We start from the raw sequence: 18,387 nt of genomic DNA, 5'->3' as shown, positions 1-18,387 counted from the left end.
AAGAGGAACTTGTGAGAGTCAGGTACTCTGTAATACCTGTCAGGTTTCCTGGGAGCCAGAGGTAAAGTGTCTGGGGCCAGACTAGATTCCAAGATAAGGGCAAATCCTGGTAATCAGAAGAAACAGAAATTTCAGAATCTGGATCAGAGGAATCAGAAGGAAAATCAGTTCTAGGTCTCTTAGAGGGTGAAGGCTGGCTTCCCTAATTAATGTAATAAGGTCTTCAGCCATTCTTATCATTTGTTTTTTAGGCATATGGGCCTGACCATGCGGTTTGGATGTCAGTTTTCTAGGCGTGGGTTGAGTTTTAGGCCTTGAAGAAGAAGATGGCGTTGGGCTTGAAATGCAAGTCAATAGGCCTGAATACACCCTCAGAAGCCGGGTCCAAGGTAGAGACATCCGCAGGTTCCATGGTCAAAGAAGTATCTCGCGGCATACCGGACTCCGAATGCATCTCAATAGAGGCCTGCGAATCTGAAGTAGCGGGTATCAGGGGCTGCGAAAGCGCCTCACTGAGTACCAGCGAACTGGCGACTAGCTTAACGGAAGCGTCGTCGGCAGCTTTGGACCTATGTGGTCTGTCTTTATCTTTATGTTTTTTTGGAATGTCGGTAGTCAGATGGCTTACAGAAGCCATTTCTGGATAATTTAACCGAGTACCGAAATAGTTTGATGCAAAAATGAACAGACTACGAATAGTTCAAGGATTGAATAAGGCACAAAACTGACAGTGAGGGACGTCGTGGTCTGGGCCTAAGCAAGGAATGCAGTATGAATGAAAATCTTTATGAGGTATTTGCTTTCCACAAGTAATACAATTGTTAACTTTTACTGGCATTGGTTTAGAGCAAGAAAAAGGATCCCCAATGGGGTACTTAGCTTTTTTGAAGACTACGGTTCTGAAACTCGAAAATGAAAATTTCAGGAGTTGGCCGACCGGCACTTGCGAACTGCTTCTGCTTCGGGCACCGTGGCAAGAAAGACTGATGTAATGGTGTCGGCTGCATGCTTTATACCCCTGACGACCTGATGTCATGGAAGAAGAGACAGCATATGACGCAGGGATCTAAGACTTTGATATTCAGGCCGGCTGAGGGTTACCTGCAGGCAGATAACCCAAATGTAATGACTGCAACAGTGAAACACAAAGAACATCTGAAATACAAACTGTGCCCACCACATTGCATAACACACAGGTGTGCAGACATCCCGGACACTGGATTTTAATGGGAAAAAATTACAAATGATAACTGGCAGAAAAGAAATACTCAACTAAGTATCCATAAAAATGAAGCTCTATGCTAGTTTTCTACATTTTGCCTAAATGACAGAACACATTAGTAGGACTCTCCTGCTAGTCTTCATGTAAAAAGCTCTCAGATATCACCTTTACAAAGTGGGCCACCATCTTATTCCTCTTCTGATGTCAAGTTGCCATGCTGAATCCTTGATAAATATGACTGCTGTCATACTGATCTCTTGCGAAAAGCAGCAGAGTTGGTGGCAGAGGGGACTTGGGTTGGTAATATGACAGTCACATGGATACTTCTGATGCTTCGGCATGTGAATGCAGGGCTTTACTGATAACAGCAATAAATGAGCCAGATTGTGCAGAAGCAAAAAGAACTGGTGGTATTCAGAGATTGGAATGCTGATATATATGTCCCATTACATCCTGAAGTATACCATGACAGGTATGTGGGCTTCCATGAACATGGGATTTTGCTGAACAAATGATAAACTCAGACTGGCAGAGAAGAAATACCCAATGGATAATTCAATGTCTCAATTTCTAAATTTTTTCGAAATGACTAAACACTCCATTTCTACATTATCCAGAACCAGTGCTTATGGCAAGATCAGAGTATGTACTGGTGTAGGGGTACCTGCATCATGTTAATGCCAAAAGCAGCCTGCTAACAGAAGAGTACCGCTTGATATTTGATTTCATGTTAGTCTCTTTCTGTCATAAGGTTCTGCAGTAGAACATGGTTGTGCTGTACAATAAACGAATAAGGTTAAGCATGGAAATAAAACTACATAGCTCTGAAAGGGTTATACGTCCACTGTAGAAGTCATACTCTATGATTCTGAGAGTCAAACGTAAGGAACTACAGAATGACCAACAAAGAAACACCAGCTTTACAGGAAGTACATTTTGATAATTTAATATACTTCATAAATAACTGTCCAGAAATACAGTACATCTGTTTAACCTGTGCATTATTCTGGACCATGTCACAGTTTCAAATTGATACTTTTGGTTATTACTGTCCACTACTTACAGATAACTAGTTTATCAAGCTGCCACCTAACACACACTCAGCCTTGGCCCTGTTACTGCCTTTAAGAGCACTTCCTTGACTTTGCCACCAAAATGCTTCCTGCTTGGAGATTTCTTATGTCTGACTATAGCTGTATCCATCACTCTCTGTGTCTTGTGCAAATTACTGAACAACAATTTAGACAGATTCCTACCCAGTGTTAGTGCTCTGTCTGTACTGATCTTAAACATTAGATGCATTTGCCACCCTATTCATTGGTGGAGCTCTATTAGAATGCAAAGGACATCATGGCTCCCAAAACTGAACATGTGGTTCTTCCCTTTACTAGACCTCTAGCTTTGCAAATGACATTCTTCTTTCTTGCATGTTGACACTCATGTAGCAGTGTCAACAGAACATTTTCTTTCTTTTGTCACACCTAATGCAAATGTTTTCATTTCCTGGTTAGGTACATTTAACTGCTGAAATATGAGAGTAACTTAAACTTTTACAAGTTATGTGGGATACCAAGACACCAAACTAAGAAAGAACACGAAGAATACCTACTGAATGGGTTATCTGGTGAAAGATTAAACCTTTTCCTGCAATAGTGAGAGTCAGAACTTGTGCATCACAATTTAGTTAATACTGCATATAAAGGCATCATATAAAGATACTCCTTCCTAGCAATTTGTCAAGAACATATTAACAATCACAACACCCTCCAGAGACTGTTGTACCATCACTAACGAAAAAAATAACATGTTTTTATTATTGGTTTCTAAGTCTATCTTAAGCAGATCTGATTAAAACTTTTATCTGCATGACCTAGGGTCAGGAAAGACACACCTACAGGAAGAACAGTTACTTGTGACCACAGCCCTTGATGGCTGTCCTTAGTGCAAAGCAACATGGCTTCAGTAGTACAAATCCCAGCAGTTATGCATCAGCTAGTGCAACTAATACAGCTGCAACATGTATTTACTCCCTGGCTGAATGTCTCCACCCTATCTTTTGCCTTAGTACAGGCAGCATAATATGTGCCCACTGAGAAAGAGCAAAGCAGCACTTTTAGCAGTAAACTAAATCCAGCAAGTAATTTGTTAGCTCTGACATGTTACTGAAATGTCCTAGAGAATTTTTCCTTTGAGGAAACCACCAGCATGAAAAGCATTCAAATTCCTTACTGGATCAAGCAGAATGGTAACATAAAATATAAAAAAATAAACAATGTCATGAAAAATGCAATATGTACATCCAGCTAAAAGTCTCATTAACATGAGACAGACTCAGTAAAATACAGTGGAACAACCACTGCCATATCCATGTTCAGGTCAAGGACACCTGCCATCTTCCAGAAGTGGTAACAGCTTCTTCAAATACTGCTTACTAAACAGACTTTAATACGTAGAGGCAGATACCCATGTGAAGGATGACTCAAGCTTGAGGTCTGCCTTAGAAGTTCTTGTGCTCTTCTTCAATTTCTGTGATGCTACCATTGTCTTTTAATCATCCTTGGCCAGAACTACATAATTATATTCCTAGATGTCTGTTTTTGTGTCAAATTCTTGATTCTGTGTGCACACTATAATCAATGCCATTAGGTACAAGCTCAGTTGGACTCTCCACTGGTACCTGAAACAAGAAGTAATACACAATTATAATGTGTGAAATAGGCACTTCAAAATCTTGTACAATCAAGTGGTTAATATTACTGAGAAAACAATAGTTTTAGACAAATAATAGCAGAAAACAATCCACTATTTTTCCTCTTCACCTCATTCCTAATTAGAAAAGGAACCTGTCATATGATTTGCCATTGCTGTGTGTGTATCTCTGCATACAAAACACTAGTAATACTTCCATGGAAGTAGCACCCATGACAAGTACCTGTGCAATCTCGATACTAGAGAGCTTACTGCAATAATTAAAACTGCTATGAAATTACTAACAAAGCAAGAATATTGGCATGTCTAAAGCCAGTGCCTGCTGGACCAAGGCAACACGGCTTCACATCAGGAATATAATATCAGAGGAAAATAGAAATCAAACAGAGTTTCTTATTTTATAGCTCAGACAGACTCAATTAATTAATTTGTGCAGTGTAAATGCAAGGGGTGACTATTATCCACAGCATTTTCTACAAGTCTATAGAAGGCAGAATATTCTAGGTAAGAGACGGTTGGAAAGCAGAGTTACTGGAGCTACAATACAAAAACATGCTTCCTCTTATTTTTTTCTTCTTCTGGTTTGTTCTGAAGTGTTAGATGGGTCTAGTTTGCATTACTAAGAGCATGACCTCTGAAATAAGTTTTTTTTTGGTGGATTTCCTGCTGGATGTCCTCAAGGAGAAATTCAGATGGACATAGAACATTTAAATGAGATCGGACTTGAACTGGCAGCTCAAAAAACAGCAAAGGTATTCAGCAATCTGTTTTCTGAAATTAATTATGTTATGAGGATGCTGTTGTATGTTTAAACAATACTGGAAAAATCGGGAGAAGGAAACAGACTGTACTGCAACAAAGAGACTTTGTTGGGATATAAGCAGGGTTAAGCCTTTAAGCCTCCTTAGTTTTGTTTATATAAAATGAAAATAATCTGAAAAAATTTCTGAGAACAGATGTCTCATGAATGCACAAGGAAGTGGATGAATATGAATATCAAACATGACAGCAGGCAACACTGTTCAGTAGGGCATCATTTTAATAAATAAAAAAACAGACCATTTCATAGCAAGTATTTTATAACAGCTGGATAGCATACAAAACAGAAGAGTTTGAGCTCATTTTAACAGAATGCAAAAAATTACGATTGACTCAAGTAAATTCTCTTCCAAATTTGATTTCAAATGGAACAAAAATAAAAAAAAAGAAAGAAAAAATATGAAAAAGTGACCAACAATGTCATCAGTAAATCAGGAAGTTGCAGGGGTAGAAACATCCTTCTCCTTATCACAGCCGGCTGTAGATCAATCAAAAAGCAAGCAATGCAACATTGCTTTATGGAACTGAAAACTTTAAATGAGTTGTCTGATGAAAATGTTTATGTTAGCAGTCTAACAATGAGCACAGAAAGAGGAACATGTGAATTTCAAGAAGCTTGTATAGAAGACATTAAGACAAAAAGTAAGTTAATGGACGTTCTACCTTATTGACTCTTGGTAGTCTGTTTAATAACTAGTGGCATAATTGTATTCTCACCTCAAAAATAAGTATGACTAAACTTAAAAGTGATGTTTGTAAATTTGCATGGAAACATGTCCATACCTCGCATCAATAAAAAGCAAGCAGAATGACGCTATACATTACTCCAAACCTATTATCTTAGACAAGTTCTGAAAGTCTGATACAATACTAGAGTTTTCTGTGTATGAAGCTAACAATTCTCAAACACATCCAAATGAGTTTGGGGATAGATGTAGAGAAAAAAAAAACAGCAAATCTTCTACTTTTATCTCTCCATCTATAAATTTATTTATTTAGATCTGCAACATGTTAGCATAGCTGGATATTACAGTGATGGATAAAAACTAAGAAATACTTTTCTTTATAAAAAATCTACAAAATAATGGAAATTATGTGAAATGAAAGACTGTAATGATGTAATTCTCTAATAAAGGAGTTTTTTTTAAAGGAAATATCTGAAAATGTGCTATGCGTTATTAAATAAATGTTACTGGAAGACAAAAGCCAACTATTTTATGTTAAAGTGTACCTACCCACTGTCAAGAGACTGCTGAATGGAAATTATGAAAAGAAAGCAGAGTTAAGATTTGTGAATGAAGATCCCAGGGTACCTTTATTTATGGAGCAGCAAAAATCTAAAATGTCTCTTTTTGCCTGACCCCTGCCTTTCAGGTAAATTCACATTTAGATAAAGCTATCAAATTACCAAATATGAATTTTCATCCAACTGTAAAGAAACTGCATTTATTTTAAAGGATTTATTTCACATTCTGAACAAAATTCAGAATACATTACAAGAAAGAGGGTATTATTGTGGGTTAATAGTTGTAGTTAATCTATGTAAGTCTGCTGAACAGGGCATTGGCATATATACCATTACATAATTACTTTCTAAGAAATAGTCACGGTTTATTTTGTAAAATTTACAGATATGCCTCACTAACAGCTTTTTTTCACTTTAATTATGAACTGTTCTTCTACAGTTATGAGAAACAGTGATAGACATCTTACCTCCTCCTTATGCAAATTTGCTGGGGCTCTTTCCCCTTGGGTCTCCACTGAAAATGGGTTGCTTACTATCAGTGCAATGTAAATAGTTAATAACCTTTTCTTTTTTATAATTATTTTGTATTGTGATTGTTATTTTACATTTATATATTGTCACCTTATCTTTACTTATGTTTGCTGGGGCTTTTCACCTCGGGTCTCCACTGAAAATGGGTTTGTTTGCAAAATCAGCTGGACTAACCCGGTTAACAAATGTGAAATAAAATAATAAATAAATAAACATGATTATGGAGTTTAAGTGTACCCCAGATGACTGGAGAATAATTATTTTAGTGGCAGTGTAGAAGAACAAAAGGGATACTCAACTGTGGGCAGTAGAGCGGTATCAAACTTCTGTCACACTTCATGAAAATGCTGAAGACGGTGACTGATAAATAAGGTGATAAGCAGTTCAGGCTCTGATCAGGATGCTGTACAACTAACCTAATGCTTGCAGTGAGACAGATGGTGGAGGTGGAGCTAGAAATTAAAAGTGGCGAAATGGGCATTTTCAGACTTGGAGAACCCTTATAATATGGTCCAAAAAGAAGATTTGGCCATTGATGTAATGGTTTGAAGTCGCAGAAATATTAGGAGAATTCACACAGGCTATTTAAGGGGACTCAATGACAAATGTAGGAAAACACTTCTGAGTCACTGAGGTGTTCCCAGTACCAGTGGATGTGAATCAGTGCTCAGTTTGGAGCCCACATTTGCTCAAAGTGGTGATGGAGTACATCAGCAAAGAGGTTGGAGGGGACAGATCAACAAAGCTGCAGTATGCAGATACTGTGACTATACAAGCAGACTCTAAACAACAGGAACTTCAGCAAATGGTAAGAGAGAGAATGCATAACAGATGGCACATGAGATGAAACTGAGTGCAGACAAGGTAGTGGTTATAGCAACAAAGAGAGGAAATCAGAAGAAGCTTAAAACTGAGAAAGAATGGAAAACAATGGAACAGACTGACAGCTTCAAGTGTATGGGAGGTGTGGTTGAGGAGAAGGGAAGTCTGAATGAGTAGGTCAAAGCTAAAATCAGAGGAGCTGCAGCCAACTGGCAGAAAGTGTCAGAAATAGCGTGCGACAGAAGAATAGCAGAGTAGCTGAAAAGAAATGTGTACAAAACAGTGGTGAGACCAGTGATTCTGTATGACAAAGAAACCTAGATAATGAATGATGAGCAGCTGAGGAAGCTTGAGTTGATGGAGATCGAATGCATAAGATAGGTGGTAGGATGCACTCAGACAGAGGAAGATATGGGAACATCAGAACAAAAGCAAAGCAGCCCCAATTATACAAGAATGTCAGAAAGTCAAGGAAAACAGATTAAGGTGGTTTGGTCACATGTGCAGGGAAAGAATACCATTTGGAAAAACAAACTTGAGAGATGCAGGAAGAAGGCAACAGCAAAAGATGATTTCCAGACAGGAAATTGATGGATTGTGTAAGAGAAGACACAGGCTGGCATGACTGTCAAAACTGTCAAAAAAAGTGTGAGAGTGGCTCTGAATCAATAGATGTGGCAATTGTTGACATAACACCCTGACCCTAAGTAAAACGGGGAGAAAGTGGGGTGATTGATGATTTGTAGTCATCAGCATATTTGGTTATCTACATCTCACTTCCACATCACTGAAGAATAGTCCCAAAAGAATTATCCCCAGTACAAGCCATGTGGGACACCCCTAGTAACCCTTGCGATGATCAACAGGTAATACCCACCTAGACTGGTTGTGTTCCACTGCTTAATCACTCTTATACCCATAGAATTGCCTATGAATTGACATTTAGTTATATTACTTTATCAAGTATTCTCATATACATACCTCTCAACCTCTTAGCACAAGAAATCTGGACACCTCCCCCCAAATGGGGGGACAAAGGCAGAGAAATAGGGACAGATTTAAGTACTGCTTTTATTAACTTAGAAAGTTGCTAGAACAACAGGATTGTGTTGGCATGCATTTTCTGAAAGACAAAGACTGAAACTCAAATATCTGTCATTACTTAGTAACTTCAATAGTCAGTGATTGTCTAGAAAACCACAGATTTTATGAAGAACAGACCAAATATAGGAAGCAAAAATCTGGACATTTTGTGTAAATCTGGACAGATGAGAGGTATGCTCGTATATATTTTCAAAAGCCTTAACAAGATAAAGATAAGTGGTATGTGCTGTCAGCCCTTCATCAACGTTGCTGCCAAGCCTTTCTAAAGAATGCCACAGGATTGTCTTCTTTACGAGCCCATATTGTTCTATAGCAAACAGAAACTCTATCCATAATTTTACATTGAAGGCGAGTCAGGAATTGCTTAGGCCTAAGGTGACCCCCCCTCCCCTTGTGAAATGGTACCATTACAGCCATTTGGCATAGGTTAGGGACATGTCCACATAATAACATTTTCTGAATGACAGTGGTTTCATCATTTCCTTTGTTATGTATAGGATACTACCAGGTTTGTTGTGACGTCCCTGGGAACCAGAGTTTTTCATTTTACTTGTGGAAATAGCGAACATGTCTTCAGATAAATAAGGGGCGTCTCCTCTTATCTCTATAACACTAACTTATTTCTTTGGTTACTCTAAAGCTTACAGATATTTTTCTTCAAGCACATTTGCTATGTTGTATGGCTGGGTGATCACTTTATTGTTTACTGATTACATATGACATTCACAAATGTCCTCTTTCAATATTCTTAACTTTTCATTACAGCCTTCAAATTTTGGAACAAGGTAAATTCAAAATCAGATTCGGTTTTCTCGCTTTAATATACAGTTAGTTTTCAAAAATTACCTCAGCCATAAATAAAATCAATAACAGTATTTTCTTTGGTGCATCTTATTAATTCTGTGTTTTCAGTAAAGCTTTTTTTTAAATAAGAAATATCTTTATTGAATTAGCACTTATGAAATAGGCAATCATACATTTATACAAATGAAAACAAACCATACTTGACATATTTTCAACAGCAAACATCATATATCACACATAATATTTTACACAGTCATTGCCAGTAAAACACAGCTCATTCAATTCCCGCCTTCCCTTAAACCTCATTCCTACTCCAAAACATTATTCTGCATGTATACTTCTATGTAATTTGCTCCTATTCTTTTCTAAAGATCCCAACTACAGTTATTTAATCTGTTACTATATTCATTACTTCTAGTTCAGCTGGTTTAAACTTTGATTTCCATTTTCTAGTAATTGCTTTTTTGGTAGCCACCAGGACTAACATCAACAAGGCATTGCTATGTCTAGACAATTCTGATTCTGTCTCACTGTTCCAAAAAATCATGTCCTTAGTTACTCCAATTTGCTCACCCAGTATTTCTGACAGATTAGTCTGCAGGGAATTTTTAAATGTGTATAAAGCTTCTTTTTCTTATGGCTGCTCCCATTAGTGGTCGCCACAGTGGATCATCTGTTTCCATTTCTTCCTGTTCTCTGCATCTTGCTCTGTCACACCAACTACCTGCATGTCCTCTCTCACCACATCCATAAACCTTATCTTAGGCCTTCCTCTTTTCCTCTTACCTGACCAGCTTCATCCTTAGCATCCTTTTCCCAATATACCCAGCATTCTTCCTCAGCACATGTCCAAACCAACGCAATCTTGCCTCTCTGGCTTTCTCTCCAGACCGTCCAACCTGGGCTGACCATCTAATATATTTATTCCTAATCCTGTCTACCCTTGTCACACCCAGTGCAAATCTTAACATCTTTAACTTTGCCACATCCAGCTCTGACTCCTGCCTTTTTGTCAATGCCATTGTCTCCAACCAATATAACATAGCTGTTCTCACTACTCTCTTGTAGACCTTCCCTTACTCTTACTGGTACTCGTCTGTCACAAATCACTCCTGATACTCTTATCCACCCACTCCACCCTGCCTGTACTCTCTTCTTCACCTCTCTTCCACATTCACCATTACTCTGAACTGTAACACTAAAGGGACTAAAACACATTTTAACTGCTTGTTCATAGGTTAGTACTAAGCTAACTGCCCTTGCGAGCCATTTTAAGCCTAGCCAATTGTCCCTTGTGAGACTCAAACCCTGCACCTTGTGTTTGCAAGGCAAACACCTTAACCATTAGGCCACCCATGCTGTTATTCATATCCATATGACAAAGCTTCCAATTTCTCAGGTTTTGTATTATATTTTGTTTAGTCTCTTCTCAAATATCCTTAGCTGCCATAACAGAATCTTTTTTAACCCATTCTCCTAAGTACTTAATTTTATCATGTCCCCATAAATATGGTTATTGCTGAATCAGTTTGTGTGTGTACATAGTTTATAGCTATTGGCTTTGTGTTATCTTCATTAATTTTATGCCATGAAAAGACCTGAAACTGTCTCAGAATGATCCTCAACACTGAAGTTTCCTTTTATGGTTTTATCAGGTATAAAATAATATCATCTGCAAATACAGTCAGCTTTTCTTGACTACCATACCAATTATAGCCTCGAATTTCTGAGTCCCTTATTTTATTTGCCAATGGTTCTATATATAATGCAAATAACAAAGGGGAAAAGGACACTTCTGCCTGGTTCCCCTGCTCAAGCAGAAAATACCAGAGAGGAACTCACCCACTTTAATTTTTGCCACAGATCCCTCATATACCCTCTTAATCAATCTTATAATTTTATCAGGAGAATGCAAATGCTTTCATTGCCCTGCTCAAAAACTCTCAGCTTACCCTGTCAAATGCTTTCTCTGCATCAAGACCCGCCAACAACAGTGGTATTTTCTTACATTCTGCATACCTCTGGATCATCAGTGTTCTGTTAATGTTTTTAAATGTCTGCCTCCCCTCCACAAAACCACATTGATCCATATCTTTCAATTTTGGCATCACTTTTGCCATTGTTTTAGCCATTATAAACATAAACACTTTATAATCATGGTTTACAATTGAAATGGGCCTGTATGAAGCTGGTATTACAGCCACCGCCGCTTTCTTCCAGGATGTTGGTGCTTCTCCTCCTCTTAAAATACTGTTAACCAAAACCTTCCAGATCTTCATCAGTTTTTTTCCCTCCTAGCTTCCAAACCTCCACACCTCCACAGGAACACCATCTATTCGATTTTCCTGTAGACAGGTTATATATCACCATTTTTATCTCACCTTCTCCTATCCTGTTAGTGACTGGGCCTCATCTACCTCTAACTCTGGCATACTTAATTCTTCCACAAACATTTCCATTTGTATCTTTTCTTGATTTTCATATTTCATATTTCTCTCCTTTATACAGACTTTCATAGAACTTCTGAAATATTTCTAATACTTCTACAGGATCTCTTGTTATCTTCCTTGTTACAGGCTCCCTCAACTTAGCGGCAGCCCTTCCAACTTTCTGTTGCCTGAGTTGTTGTACTAAAAGTTTTTGTGCTCTACAGTTATTATAAAAAACAGCTGTTTAACGGCAGTCTTTCTAAACTCAAGCATATTATCGAGATACTCCCTTATTTTTTGTTTAGCATTCTGCAGTTGCTCCTCTTCTTGTTCTGTGAGATTTCCCCTATTTGGCAATAGTTTAACATTCTTTAGTCCCTCTAAATAAGTCTCATTACTTCTTGGCTACATCTCCCTTTCTTTTATATCCACCCTATTTTTAAACTCCACTTTAAATTTTATCCCACTCCCTAGCTATATTTTCAGAAGAAATTTCTATCTTCTCTAATAGCTCCTGAATAACTTCCATTACCCATTACTTAAATTCCTCTCTTTACAACAGATAGGTGGGAAAGTGCCAGTGTCTCATTTTTATTTCATTAACCTATTGTTTTTATTTTAGTTATTATTGGTGCATGGTCATGAAACAGTAATTGAGTGCCTATCAAGAGCTTCAATTAAATGCACATGTTCCTGTGAAATGTAAATTCTGTGTAGCCTAGCCCAGTTTTTGTATCTTGGGGACTAATATGTAAATTCACTCCAAACTGAGCTGATTCTTCCAACAGAACAGGGCAGAGTGGGATTACCTGATTTGAAGGGTTATTTCAGAGCTACACAGATAAGGCTCCTATACACAGCACAAACAGAAACCTATCATTCAAAGTGAAATGGGATAATGATGAAAAAGGGGGGAGCTCAACAAACAAGGAGAGACTGGGATTTTCGATGCAGACCTTTAAGGAGAATAACAAAAGTCATACAAAATATTATATTCATAAAGCAACAGAAAGCATTCTAAGAACTAAGCCAATACAGGAAAGTAAAAAGGAGAATCTGCTGATAGGGATGACTGCAATTAGGGATACAGACAATAGGCAAGAGGGGGCCGGAGTTTGTTGGAGAAAACTAGAAATAGGACCAAGGTATTGGGAGCAAATAACTAGAGAGGGAAAGGCAATAGAATGGGGAGATGCTAAGAATTTATTTGGACTGCAGGTTAGAGATTGCCTTCCCTATCAAGTATTGATATCAGAGTATAGGCAAAGAGAAATAAATGGGAAGGGGGGAGTCCTAAGTGAAAGACCAGCACTGGTAGAGTTTTTAGTAGAATCTAGAACAGAATCTGCTGTTAAAAGGGAATAATTAGTACAGCATATAAAATATTGCGTGATAACTACAAGAATAAATCAGAGGAGGTTAGAAAGGATTGGGAAGAAATATTGGATAAGTAATTCACAAAGAAACAATAGAGGTATATATATGTTTGTCTCCCAAATATACAACAAAATATAGAAGATTTAGGATTTTTGCTTGGCAATGTTTACACAGATATTTTTATACCCCAAGTAGACTCTACAGAATTTTTCCTTAGGCAGACAGCAAATGTTGGAAGTATGATGGGGAAGAAAGAGTAACTGGGAACATGCTGCTTAGGACAATGAGTTGACAGACATTAAAGATTCCCTGCAGACTACTTTATCACAGATATTAGGTGAACAAATTGTTGTAACTACGGAAATTATTTTTTTGAGTTATGATACAAAATCGGGATTGCCTAGACATAGTAAGGCTTTGCCGAATCTAATTTTGGTGGCTGCCAAAAAAGCAATTACTAGAAAATGGAAATCAAAGTCTAAACCAACTGTACTAGAAGTAGTGAATATAGTAACAGAGATAACACAACTGGAACTGGGATCTTTAGAAAAAGGTAGGAGCAAATTACACAATTGAAAATGGGAACTGTGGGGTTTATGAGAAGGCAGGATTTGAAAGAGCTATGTAATGTTTGACTGAAAATGAGTGGGTAGATTACAAGTGATGTAAAATGCTTGCAACTAAGATTATGTCAATATGGTTTGTTTTCATTTATATAAATGTATCCTTGCCTATGTCATTAAATGATAATTTAATAGAGATGCTTATTGTTAAAAAAATAAAATAAAATAATTTTATCTTCTGTAATTACTTGTGAATAATTTTCACTACCCATTCCTTAAATTGTTTTCTGTTTAACACAGAGGTGGGGGAGTGCCAGTGTCTCATTTTTAACGTTGTTACCCTGCATTTTTAGTTATTATTGGCACGTGATCTGAAAAAGTTATTGGATGTATATTAAGACTTTCAATTATATGTACATGTTCCTGTGAAATCTAGTCTAGTCCAGTTTTTGTACCTTGGGGAATAATAAGTAAATTCCCTCCGAGTCCCTACTACTAAATTCATATCTTCCACAGCAAATATTTTTCATAAATTTCTTCAAAAATCTTTGTTATATTTTCCCTTCTAGGCCCCCAAATACATCCTCACTGCTGTAAATCAATCCAGAAATTTTTGGATGAATTTACTTATATCTGTCCTTAAATGGTATATTGCATTAACACAGGAGCTAGTAATATCTCAGAACCCACAAACAGCATCCTGAGCAGACATTTTGGTCTAGAAAAACAGCATCCCAGCCTCTTCTCACAAGTAAGTCACTTATCCAGTCATGGTTTCTACTGGAAAAGTCTAGAAAGGAAGATTATTTATGAAAGAGTTTGCTCTGAAGCAAAATACGATGATATTATGATTTGTGTTAAATATATAAGATATAGCCATGGGATAGTGAGCAGAATGTAGAAATGGTTGTTAATATATGTAACACAGCACCATCCCTAGCTGGATTTTGTTCTAGCTGTTCCAAGCCATTTTGATTAACTCATCACTTTTTTGCATATATTTTTATAATAAGTAGTTTACCTCAGTTAATGTTTGTGTATGCATGTATAATACACTTATTTTGAGGGAATGAACAGAGAACTGGCATGGAAAAGCCTCCTATAAATGGCCGGTAGTTCCTGGTTAGGGGCACATAACCGTCTTTCTAAACATGGTTGTATTGGGCAAAGCAGAAAATTAATTAGTTAATTCAAAATTGTGAATACAATGGATATATATTACAAGTGAGCTTTTCTGTAAGTCCACAAAAGGCAAAAGAGTTGAGGTACATAAAAGGTGCAAAACAGAGTTGGTGGAGCTGCAATAATGAACTTAAGGTGTGAAAAGTCAAAATAATATACTCATCTTGATTTTTATCTCCTTACGGTTTGTTCTAAAGTGGTGTATGGACAATATACAATATAACTGTTTGAGGGGATACCCAAGGTAGCAAACCTGAGATATAGACATGAACTACTTAGACATCTATAAGGCACATGACAAAGTACTGCAAAAAACATTAGTAAACATGTTAGCCAGCCTTCATGCAAGTTATAACCTGGCAGGACATATATACCAGCAATTAGACAACACGAGACAGAAAGGCATAGTGCACAGAGTCCACTCAGATAAAAGAATGGTTAACAGTAGGACTCTGCAAGTCAGTAATAGGGAAGGTTTTTTTAAGCCCTTTGTAAGTGATATAGCAAAAAGTATGGACAGAAATATGTCTTATTTCCCACAGATACACAACACGGCTGATGTACAAGGCATAAAAAGGAAAGACTGTCTCTGCAAAACTGGATGAATGATCTAAAACATGACAGGCAGGGCCACTTGGCTTAACTGTTGCAGGGCCCATTTTTCAGCCACTGTGGTGAAGCCCCTCCTCAATGATGTCCCTATCTACAACTTCAGCCCTCCCTCTACTTGCTGACTTCCAGGACTTAAGACTTTCAGAGTAGGAATATACCTCAATTACTGCAAATTAAAATAAAACCACATGTTTATTTGTTGACTTATATTTTATCAAAAAAAAAGAAGTTATGTCTTACCATAACATACCATCTGTGTTGTAGATCTTCATTCATTCCTTACGATTAGTCTCTGGTTCCATCCTCTGAACCAATGGGACCCATTCACAAGCCTGTGCCAGCCAAAAAGCTCTCAAGCTAAATCCTACCCATAGCTCCCCTTTTCCAGTCTCTTCAGATCGAGTTTTCCCACCCTGCACAAAGGTGTTAAAAAGAAGAAAAGACAGGTAGACAAATTGGAGGCCTTGTCTGATCAGATCTCCTAACATATAACGGGACCCTACAGTCCACCAGGAGTCCAGGTAGGGGGAAGGATGGCGGGAAGTAAGGAATGAATGAAGATCTACAACACAGACGGAACGTTATGGTAAGACATAACTTCTTCATCTGATGTTGTAAATCTTCATTAATTCCTTATGATTAGGACCGAATCCCCAGCTACTTGCGTCCTGGGTGGCCCTATGGAAGGATATTCCTAAGTACCATTGAACCAAAGGCTGCTGTTCCCCTGGAGGCCATATACAATTTGTAATGAGTGATAAATGTATGTGGTCTTGCCCAAGTGGCTGCTGCACAAATATCGTCCATGGAGACTCTAGAATGAAAGGCCACTGAAGTTGCTACTGATCTAGTGGAATGAGCCTTGACTTTCGAAGGCAGGGGTACTTGGTTTTGTAGATAGGTGAAAGTGATAGCATCCCAAAGCCATTTCGACAGAGTCACTTTGGATACAGCTTTGTAACTCAGCAAGTACACCAATAAGTGCTTCCACTCCGTGTGGATTGAATAAAATCACAGCTGGCAAATGGACTGAAATAACTGTCTCAAATTTAATAATCAGCAGCTAAAACAACAACGAACAAAGCAAAAAAAAAAACAGTACACACTCAGTTAAGCGCTTTCACCCAGCGTATCCGGGCTTCTTCAGAACTAACAATTTGATACAATAATGGTTACTATAAAACTTTTTGGCACTAATTTTATTACCATATTTAAAGACACAATACATGTAATAATTTAGTTGCTAGGAAATACAAATATAATACAAATGTATTACATGAAACACATATCTCTCATTGGACTCTGAGCATAAATAGACTAATGCATAATGAATGGGTGAAAAATTAATATGCTAGTAAAAAATATATATGAATTTTATAACATATAAAATACAATATATTTATATAGACGAAAAATATTTAAAACCTTCATAAATGTCAATTGATATAAATACTAAATCGTATAAAAGTCTATGAATTCATCAATATTTTATATTTAAAAATTTTAAAAAATTGTGTTAACTTACACATCTTAAATAAATTCTTGTATTGTGAGTAAATATATATATATTGTTATATGTTATATATAAATACAATGTAGTTGTAAAATTATTAATATTCATAAAAAATGTTTAATATTTATAAAAAATTAAATATAATGTAAAATTAAATATAATATAAAAAATTGAGTGTGATATAAGAAATTAATAAGGTAATAATAATGGTTTTATGGCTATATTATTATTTAACCCAGGCGGTGTGGTGGCATCTAAATATATTTGCCACCATACCTCTCTATAACTGAGTAAACTTTTAAAATCTCCACCTGTTGGATCAATTTTAATCACTTCCAAAATTATAAATTTAAAATAATGACCGTCCCCTTCTCTATCAATATGCCTATAAAGGGCATTAGTAGTATCTTTAGTTCTTATACTATATATATGGTCGTAAATCCTTTTCCTTAGATGTCTTTCGGTTTTACCTATATAAAAACTAGAGCATTTTTGACAAATGCCTAGATAAATGACCATCCTACTGTGACAATTACCCGCCTTTCTTATTACATGACTATTGTGTCCATTAGCTAAATGTATAATATTCTCTTCGGAGATAAATTTGCATTGTTTACATGTACCACACTTCGGACTTAGACTAGGAATCAATTTTTTCTTTCCAAAAGTTTTGGCGCCAAAAAAGTTTTATAGTAGCCATTATTGTATCAAATTGTTAGTTCTGAAGAAGCCCGGATATGCTGGGTGAAAGCGCTTAACTGAGTGTGTACTGTTTTTTTTGCTTTGTTCGTTGTTTTAGCCGCTGATTATTAAATTTGAGACAGTTATTTCAGTCCGTTTGCCAGCTGTGATTTTATTAAATCCACAAGGAGTGAAAGCACTTATTGCTGTACTTACAGAGTTACGAAGTTGCTGGTTTGTTTTTTTCTCTTATTGCTGTTGTTTTATATGGAGCACACCGGTGCAACACCCATTAGTGAAGATGTTATTACACAGCAGGAGGGCACAGATGACCTCTTACACATCCGAGAAGACCTCTCAATATTAAAGGATGAACTGAATAGTCTTACCCGGTTGGTCAAACAACTTATTCAGAGCGGCTATTCTGACAGTGCATTGAAAACTGATAGTACGCATTCAGAGCGTACTCATGCCTCAGTCACCAATGGCTCCAAACATATTGAGTCTAATGAATGGGTACCATTGACATGTAAGGACAAGAACGGTGAATTGACTAGTAGGGCAAATAATAATACTGATATGTTAGAAGAAGTCATATCTCCAGACAGTCTAGATATACCTAATGGACAGGGTGAATGTCATAGGATAGCAATTAATACTTTGAACATAAACGAATCCTGTAATGCCAGTAAAATAATCGGATTTCACATTCGACTTTTCCTTATATGATATCAATGAAGATGCACTAAGGACTGGAACTAAACCCAAAAGAC

The 18,387-nt window shown here is 37.0% G+C and overlaps 1 protein-coding gene across 1 annotated transcript in view; it reads right to left on the bottom strand.

Moving 5' to 3' along the window:
* Window positions 1-2,141: 2,141 nt before the first annotated feature.
* The window catches only part of FLVCR1 (FLVCR heme transporter 1), a 927,801-nt gene continuing 911,555 nt past the window's right edge, over window positions 2,142-18,387 (bottom strand). The window contains exon 10 of the mRNA XM_044055488.1: window positions 2,142-3,899. Within this exon, the coding sequence (XP_043911423.1) occupies window positions 3,825-3,899 (75 nt within the window). The 3' untranslated portion in view covers window positions 2,142-3,824. The remainder of the gene's footprint in view (window positions 3,900-18,387) is intronic.

The sequence above is a fragment of the Protopterus annectens genome, chromosome 1.part2, assembly GCF_019279795.1.
Source record: "Protopterus annectens isolate FY-2018-M chromosome 1.part2, PAN1.0, whole genome shotgun sequence".
NCBI classification, from domain to species: Eukaryota; Metazoa; Chordata; order Ceratodontiformes; family Protopteridae; genus Protopterus; species Protopterus annectens.
Note: the sequence above shows the minus strand (reverse complement) of the source record. Positions and strands in the feature narration are given on the sequence as shown.